Source organism: Blastomyces dermatitidis, assembly GCF_000003525.1.
Source record: "Blastomyces dermatitidis ER-3 genomic scaffold supercont1.2, whole genome shotgun sequence".
Taxonomy (NCBI): Eukaryota; Fungi; Ascomycota; class Eurotiomycetes; order Onygenales; family Ajellomycetaceae; genus Blastomyces; species Blastomyces dermatitidis.
The window spans coordinates 1056758-1066648 of NW_025544775.1; the positions used below are offsets into that span (position 1 = coordinate 1056758).

The 9891-nt window shown below is 35.6% G+C and overlaps 1 protein-coding gene across 1 annotated transcript; it reads left to right on the plus strand.

Moving 5' to 3' along the window:
• Positions 1 to 333: 333 nt before the first annotated feature.
• On the plus strand, positions 334 to 4171 carry BDCG_01483 (tRNA(Met) cytidine acetyltransferase). Its single transcript, XM_045416993.1, has 2 exons — positions 334 to 3573; positions 3667 to 4171. The coding sequence occupies exons 1-2, from the start codon at positions 578 to 580 to the stop codon at positions 3881 to 3883; spliced, it is 3213 nt and encodes a 1070-aa protein (XP_045273929.1). The 5' UTR covers positions 334 to 577; the 3' UTR covers positions 3884 to 4171.
• Positions 4172 to 9891: the final 5720 nt, after the last annotated feature.

Below are 9891 nucleotides of genomic sequence, written 5' to 3' on the forward strand. Positions count from 1 at the left end.
AAGAAATTTACTATTTCTTGAGAACCTTTTCATGTTCGTCCTCATCTACAGCGTAATATTGATTTATTGATTCATCCTTGTTGATCAAAAGTTTAGGGCTGATCGGTTTGGATAAAGTTAACTCTATGGATATATTTAAGGTTGTTATTGCAATGCTCTAATTGGCTGATCTCGATTGCTTATTTTCTGTTGCTCACTTCCTTTTTGGGTAAGACCCGTGACCCTCGGCATAACCTTCCCTTCTTGGGAAGTTTATAAAAGGAGTAATTTTACCCGGCCGCCAATTTTTATTTTTATTTTTATTTTTTATTTCTTTTTTTTTTTTTTTGGTATGCGATATCAATGTGGGGAAGGGAGAACTACAGCGTAATGTAATAACTAATAGCTGTCTTTGACTAACAAAATAGCTTCACACAGCGTTGGGTTATTTGCTTGTGTGTTGTGGATTCCTGGTGCCAGATTGTCCCACCAATGAATTGAAATTTGCGTGACTTCAAGCAAGCAAGTTCGGCCGCCCTGCGTTCCCCTCCTCCAAAGCGCCAGCGCCAGCGCCCTCACGTTTTGTTCCGTCGGAGCCATGCCACGGAAAGCAATCGATTCCAGGATTACCTCCTTGATTCGAAATGGAATACAGGAGAAGAAGAGAAGCTTTTTCGTGGTCGTTGGAGACCGCGCCAAAGATGTCATCGTCCACCTCCACCATATAATGTCGAGCGTCGACGTTAAACAAAACAAGTCGGTTCTATGGGCATATAAGAAGGATCTGCTTGGATTCACTAGCCACCGAAAGAAGCGCGAGGCAAAGATCAAGAAAGAAATCAAGAGAGGGATACGAGACCCAAATACAGAGGACCCTTTCGAACTGTTCGTAACCCTACAGCAAATTCGCTATGTTTATTACAAGGAGACAGACAAAATTTTGGGAAATACCTATGGGATGTGTGTGCTGCAGGACTTTGAGGCACTTACGCCTAATTTATTGGCGCGGACTATTGAAACAGTTGAAGGTGGGGGACTTGTCATACTGTTGTTGAAGGGAATGAAGAGCTTAAAACAGCTGTACACCCTCTCGATGGATGTCCATTCCAGATACCGAACTGAAGCCCATGACGATGTTGTGGCACGGTTTAACGAACGTTTTATCCTTTCACTTGGAAGCTGCAAATCTTGCTTGGTAATAGATGATGAGCTTAATGTCCTTCCAATTTCTGGCGGCAAATACGTGGAACCGCTCCCTCCAGCTGACCCAAGCGACGAGTCTACCGACCCAACGAAAAAGGAACTAAAGGAGATCAAGGATAAACTGGCAGATACACAACCTGTAGGGTCCTTAGTCACTTTGGCGAAGACGGTAGACCAGGCGAAAGCTCTCCTCACATTTGTTGATGCCATCGCAGAAAAGACCCTGCGAAATACTGTCACCCTGACTGCTGCCCGTGGCCGTGGAAAATCTGCTGCTCTTGGTGTTGCCATCGCTGCAGCCATCGCATACGGCTATAGCAATATATTCATTACCTCTCCAAGCCCGGAGAATTTGAAAACTCTGTTTGAATTTGTCTTCAAGGGGTTTGATGCGCTGGGTTACTTGGATCATGTTGATTATACAATTCTTCAATCAACGAACCCGGATTTCAATAAAGCCATTGTGCGCGTTAACGTCCACCGCCAACACAGGCAAACAATCCAGTACATCCAGCCCCAAGATGCCTTTGCGCTTGGACAGGCAGAACTTCTGGTAATTGATGAGGCGGCTGCCATACCGCTGCCGCTAGTACGAAAGTTAATGGGCCCATATTTGGTATTCATGGCGTCCACCATCAACGGATATGAAGGCACAGGCAGATCCCTATCTTTGAAATTAATCCAACAGCTTCGAGAGCAATCGAGAGGTGGAGCTAAGAGTGGGGATGATACCGACATCGTTGACCGGGCGGCAGGAAAGTCCGTGAAGCATGGAGAGAAAAATTTCTCAGGCGGCCGGTCACTGCGAGAAATCACTCTTTCAGAACCGATTCGATACGCGCCTGGAGATTTCGTGGAAAAGTGGATGAATAAACTTCTCTGCCTTGATGCAACCCTCCCCAAGTCCAAAGCGAATACTCAGGGATGTCCTCACCCATCTCAATGCGAACTTCTTCACGTTAACCGTGACGTCCTGTTCTCGTTCCACCCGCTCCCCGAAAAGCTTTTGCAGCAGATGATGGCCCTGTACGTCGCTAGCCACTATAAAAATTCGCCAAATGATCTTCAGCTCATGAGCGACGCGCCCGCGCATCAACTATTTGTGCTGGTCCCGCCTACTTATCCCAACAAAGTTCCAGAACCACTCTGCGTAATCCAAGTGGCTTTAGAAGGTCGGATAAGCAAGCAGAGCGTTTTGCATGGTCTCAGCCGTGGACAACGAGCTGGAGGAGATTTAATACCTTGGCTTGTTAGTCAACAATTCCAAGACGAGGAATTTGCGGGACTTTCAGGGGCGAGAATCGTGCGGATAGCTACGAATCCAGATTACCTGGGCATGGGATACGGCTCGCGTGCCCTCGAGCTCCTTACTGATTTCTTCGAGGGAAAGTTTGCAAACCTATCAGAGGAAGATAATTACCCATCCGACGAATTGGTTAGAGTAACAGACGAAGAATTGGCAAATTCAAGCCTTCTGGATGATAATATTCGTATCCGAGATATACATTCCATGCCACCCCTCTTTGCAAGACTTAACGAGCGGCGCCCCGACGCTCTTGACTACCTTGGTGTTAGTTATGGTCTGACCCCTCCGCTTCACAAGTTTTGGAAACGTTCCCGCTTCGCTCCAGTGTATCTCCGACAAACCCCCAATGACCTAACCGGCGAACACTCCTGTGTCATGCTCCGCACCCTATCCACAGGGAGTAACGACACAAGCTGGCTTGGAGCCTACGCGCGTGACTTCCACAAACGTTTTCATGCCCTGCTATCGTACCAATTCCGCGACTTCCCATCCGTTCTATCGCTCAGCATCGGCGAATCTGCCAATGCAGTTTCAAAATCCGCCCCATCCTTCAAACCTTCCACTCTAACGAAGGCAGATTTGGACGCCGCATTTTCGCCCTTTGACCTAAAGCGTCTAGACAGCTATGCAAACAATCTACTCGATTATCACGTTATCCTCGACATGGTTCCCACGATCGCAGACTTTTATTTCTCCGGTCGTCTGAGCGGCGGCGTGAAGCTTTCCGGCGTCCAAAAATCAATCCTGCTAGCTATTGGCCTGCAGCGAAAGTCCTTTGACGATCTCGAGAAGGAAATCAAAGTAGCCGCTTCGCAGCTGATGGCTATGTTCATAAAGATTATACGGAAAGTTTCTTCCCATTTTAGGACTCTTGTCGAAGGCGCTGTAGCCGAGACACTGCCGCCTGCAGATATTGGCGTTGCTCCTAAGGATGCCACTGGAGTACATGACGATGAAATCATTGATGATCGATTCCGGCCTTTAGAAGTTGGCCTTGATGAGGAGCTACGAGAGGGTGGACAGGAGGTCAACAAAGAGCTGAGGGAAAAGCAAAGAGCCCTTATCGACGCGTTACCACTGGACCAGTAAGTTTTCATATTAACTTTTCCCCTACTTTATTCATTTCAAGATCAATTTACCCTGATATAACTAACCAGCCCTCTTTTCTTGTCGTTTAGGTACGAAATCTCCAATGGAGCCGCTGCCTGGGAAGACGCAGAAAAACAGGTGCGCACCTCTGTCAGCAAGAACGGCAGTATTCCAACAGTGAGCATCAAGTCATCAAAGCCTCTGAAGCGCAAGGCTGGTGAGTCTGCTAGGGAGATATACAATCAGGAAATCGAAAGTAAACGGGAGAAGAAGATTAAGAAGGGGACAGAGAGTAGAAAGAAGTAAAGTGAGAGAGATGAGTTTTTTACTCTGTTTTTTTTTCTTTTCTTCTTTTCTTACTGTCTTGTTATAATTACCCCTTCTTTTATTTTTTATTTTATTTTTTTTTTTGCAATTTAGATATATATTTTTGTTTATGTAATAAGGTAGAAGGTAATTTTTTTTCACTTTTCTGAAAATTAAGTTAAATTTGAGATAATTTTTATACTTTTATTTGTTCTTTTGCTGTTCTATATATTGTTAACATGTATTAATGTATTTATTTAATGTTATTTTATAATAGGCAATTCATATTCTGAATTTTTTACTTCAAAATAAAAATTTGTTATTAAATGAAATAAATATATTCTTTTTCTTTTAAAACTTCAACAGCTTAAGAAATTATATGTAAGAAATTCCGCTTCTTACAGATTCTTTACTACTATTTCTATCTCTTGTGTAATTAATAGAGTTAGTGACTCTTGACTATATATAACTATATAGACTGAAGTTTATAATTACTATTTATAACTTAAATTAAATACTATTATATATTTAATCTCTATATTTATCTTTTTATTATAAATACTTCTAGTAGCTAATAGTATATATTATATTAAGCTGTAAATATCTGAATAATTATCTATAAGTATTTATTCTTATATTTCAAGCTCTGTCAGTCAGAAATCATCTATTATAACTGAAAGAACTAGAAACTTATATACTTCAATCTCTATAAACTCTACTGTAAACACTCAGAAATAGCTATCTAAATCATAAATAACTTCTATAAAAGAAGTCTTAGAGAACTTATTAATTACTTATAAAATATTATTCTTTATATCTATAATAGAGAAACTCATTAAACTTATAAATAAATCAATCTCAGTGAAGAATATTCTTGAGCATTTTCTACAGAATTAAGTTATTTTTTTTATAAGAAATACTTACTATCTATAAACACTGTTAAACTGAGTCTCTAAATATAATCTTCAGAGATACTTATAAACTGAAAAGAAACTTTCTTAAGCTGTAATTACTTAAAACTATCTATTAAATTATAATTTATAAAAGCTTTTATAAGTTATCTTTGAAATTAACTTATAAGTTAGACTGTGTAATATAAAAGATAAAGAGATTATTATTTATATAAAAATAAATCTTTACTATATTAAAGTTAAGAATTAACTGCCCCGGTGGCTGAATGGTTAATGCGGCCACCCGGTAGTGCCTTGACGTGGGAAACCAAGGCGTGTGGGTTCGAAACCCGCAGAGAATACATTAAATCCGAAACTCAAGCATCTCAGGTTTCTAATAAATACAGAGATGTACAAATCACTTCAATAAAATTGCTCTATGTTCCTGGGCTGAGAAGTTATTATTGCATGTATCTAATTGTCACTTCTTTGTATTTCCTATATTCTTGTTATCTTGACATGAATCTCAACACCTGTATTTCCTTCTGTATAATCAACACTTAGCCTGTATTTAACATTATGCAAGGACTCATCATAAGCTCCGCTTGTATATGAGTATAATGAAAGAATAATAATAATAATAATAGTTAAGAATTAACTGAATTATTTAGAGAATAATTATAAGAGATCTTACTAATCAGTTTTTAAAATCTATTTAAAGAATAAGTTAAGAGACTCTATAAGTTAAACAGAGAATATTGAAATTATAATTATTAATATTAGAAAAAGATATAAGAAATCTGATAAAGATTACTTACAGTACTTTATAAAATTATAATATAAATTGAAATCTGTGAAAATAGAGCTCTGAAACAAGAGCTGAATAATAATATTTATAAAGAGACTTGTGACAGACTGTGTCTAATCAATTATATAGACTATTCTGTTACACTTTATAGATTCTTCTGCTTCACTTCATAGATTCTTTCACTTCACTCTTGAACATGTACACTCTGATTCTCAGTCATTCTCAATTACTGATTCTCAGCTATTATAAATGTCTATAGATTCTTCTACTCTGAAGCTTCACTGTGTATATTATTATATACATGTATAAATATCTGCTCTAATCACTGATTTCTATACTTTCTCTTTCTTTTCTTCTCTAACATTTTTCTCTTTGTTATATAAGATCTATTAATATCATATCAATCTATTCAGTATAGGTCTCTTATACTAGAAAAATGTTCATTGTCTTCTTATTAGAAATTATTATTCATACATCATCTTCTCACTAGAAATGATTATTTATTGAGAGATATTTAAACATGTAATAACATGTAAGAAATAGAGAAACAGTTAAATAGTTAAGCAGATACTGAGTTTTTAGATAGAAGCTTACTCATCAGTCACTCTGACTCTGTAACAAGATCTTATAAAGAGAGTAAGATTTTATAAGAGAATATCAGTGAAAGATCTGAGAGTTCTGATACTCAGATATATAAGAATATGATTACACTTCTTCAGATTTCACAGATATTATACATCTGATAAAATGATATAATTATGTCTAATAATAATATGAAAGAACTCTCAAGCACAAGTATAGAGATAATATCACAGTGACTCTGAGTAATGTTGAAACTATAATGATAATAAATAGCTGATATGCATGCAACTCAACAATGTTAATATGAAGAGATTCAATGATTATCACAACAAGAAACTCATGCAATTTCAACATCTACAAAATCAAGTACAAAAGCACTGAAAGAACACTTAGATACTTTTATATATTTTCATACTTCTGATCTCACTCTCTACTCATCATGAAGAATGAAAATGCTTGCAAAACTGAGTGTAGATGAAGATGCTATCAGTTTACTAATCAATCAAGATTGATATATTAATGAATGATTGAAGAATTGTGTGAAACAGAAGTTTCATTCATGAATGAAAGCATGTGAACCAGCATTGCAAATGCCTGATAATATTATGAAATATCTTGATATTCTGTTCTGAGACACTGTTATGTAACAGAAAGTATTAGATTGATTACAGAGTGTTTGATAGAGAAATACTTCTCTTACAACATTTATTTCTGACTTCAACATCAAGATTCTAGAAGCAGATAATCAATCTTGAAAGAATTGAATAAAGATTAGCATGCTTAAGAAGACATTGACTTTTAAACTCTTACAGACTCTTATAAGTGTAAATAAAGACTTCACTTATAAAGACTTCTGCACATAGCTTCAGACATTGAATAACTGTCTTATCAAGCTCAAGAGTATACAGAATAGTAGTAGAAGATGTTACATCTCAGCAACTCATACATCTGTGCTAAAGAACAGCAATGATACAGATGTCATGAACTGAATAGATTCAAATATCTATATATAAGCAAGAGTTTCTGCTGTTTGAACAGGCTTCTGAGTCTCTGAGATCACTTCTGAAGAAGTCACTGATTAATGTCAATATAAAGTGTGCATCAACTGTAACTGATCAGAATACATTGCTTTTAACTGCTGATTAGCCTATATATATTCTCACTTAAAGAATGAATCAGTGTCTGTCTGCATCAATCATATTGCAGTGAAGAAAGATTCTGAAGATAACTATAAGAATGTCTCAGTGAAACAGGGAAAAGATTAACTTCTATTCAAATTTGTAAACAGAAGCTTGAAGAGATTGAATAACAATAATTTAAAGAGAAAATAACAATGAATGTGATTCTTGTATCTACTGTGATTGATAATATGTATAATATGAAAGCTATGATAGACAGTGATCTATATCACTATACAATGATAAAATCTTCAGTTATAAAATATTATAATCTTCAGTGTATCTCTTTATTAAAATTCTGACTTCTCACAGAATTTGATGATCTGAAAGATGTTTGTATCTATTATATAATGAAACTAAACATAGATGTGAGAGAATATCAATGTGAAAATGTCTATGCATATGAAGTTGATAATTTTAATTATAATCTTATATTAGAACTTGTCTGACTATCTGAATAAGACATCTTACTGAATGCTTGAAACAGAAGCTTGATATTCTCTAATAATAATAGAATTCATGAAGATAATATTCACAAGACTATGAATCTTACACAGATCTCTGTCAATACTTATAAAATACTCTGAAAAAGAAGTCATTATCAAAATCACTGACAGAGTCACTAATAAGTTCACTGATAGTAGAATTATATATTAATCTATTTCATCAGTCTGACTAATATTAAAAAGATCTTAGAAAAGTTATTCTATACTATAATAACAGATTCTTGCACAAAACTCTCTCAATAATATCATGAATATCTAGATATCTTTTGACAAGATAACATTATAAATATATCTTCTTTACAAGGCTCAGAAGTGAATCACAGTATCAAGTTAGAAAAGAAGAATGATGAGAACTCTGAGTTACTATGAGACTCTCTTTATAATATGTCTCAAGATGAACTCCTTCTTCTTTGAAAGACACTCAATAATCTGTTGAATAAGAAATTCATATATATTAGTAACTCTTTCACTGCAGCTTCTATTCTCTTTGCAAAGAAGTCAGATGAAGAACTCTGATTCTGTATGAACTACTGTAATCTGAATAGATTGATAAAGAAAGATTATTATCTCTTATCTCTTATCAATGAAACCCTAGCATGTATTAGACAAGCTCAATGATTTACAAAGCTAGATATCATCACTGTGTTTCATAAGATTTGTATTACTGAAGAAGATGAATGACTTACAGCATTTTAAACACATTATAATCTCTTTGAATAAATAGTCACACTCTTTAAACTGACTATCACTCTCAGTATATTTCAGAAGTATATCAACTGAGTCATACTATAACAGCTCTACTATACACAACCGCTTCACCACGAACTCGCTCGATTTTTCGAATAAGAACCCGCCGATAGATCCATCGAAAAGCCCTCGATCATATGAGCATTTTGACCCCATCGCCTACCGCATACCCCGTGTGGTGGTGGAGTTATCCAGCCAAATGTGAACCAGACATTGTTTGAAACTGCTGTGTGGGATTATCCCCCATTCTCCCCTATCACACCACAACCCCGGGCCAAATTGCCATACAAATTGTAAGGTGAAGAGACCTAGCCATATGCACCAATCTTCTCAATTTTAGAAGATCCCTGATCTGTAGTTGTGAAGATATCTGAGGAGTGACCTCTGTGAAAACCCTGTCCATCTTTGATGTTTCAAAACACTAACATCAAGTCTCACCCTCGTACCGCCCTTTCTAATCTGGCCCATTCTCAGCAGAAAAATACAAAAAGATATCTCAGTGATAATATCAAGCATATAATTAATGATCACTTCTGAAGTGCAATCTCTGCAGTCTGTCTTCAGTGTATCTAGACATTAATACCAAGTCTCACCCTTGTACCACTCCTCTCAATCTGGCTCATCCTCAGCAGAAAAGTACAAAAAGATACCTCAGTAACTGTATTTAATACATAATCAGCAGATATAACAACTATAAAATCAGTATATTTCAAGATCTGACTGAGCCTTTAATCTCTGCATAGTGAGATATATTAAATCTAGTTTTAATATCTCAATATTCAATAGATTCTGCAAGAAATTGAGAACAGCAATACTAGATTTCTATTAAATTTAAGAATTAACTCTATATTAATATAATCATTGATAAAGTCTTCTATTTTAAGATATAAATAATCAGTTCCTCTACATCTCACTGATAATATTTATATTATTATATAGAAATAGACTTATATTCTCTATAATATCAAGACTCTGAAGAGGAAAAGTCTTGATAGAAAGTATATAGTAGTATATATCTTAGCAGTTTCTATCTCATTCTTCTACAGTAGTTAATGTAAAAAAAAAAAGATCTTAGAAATAGTTTTTTACTTCTCTTAAAAAAGTAAGATGTTTTTCTCTGAATATTATATAATATTCTTATAAAGAATTAAAAACAGAGCTGTTTTCTATCATAATTTCATATTCTTTTAAGTAAGAATTACTTTTTCAGTGACTGAAGAGCTTTTATTAATACTTAATTCTTTTTTACACTCTTTATTAACTGATTTGAGTTGTATACTTGTTGTATGAGAAGAAT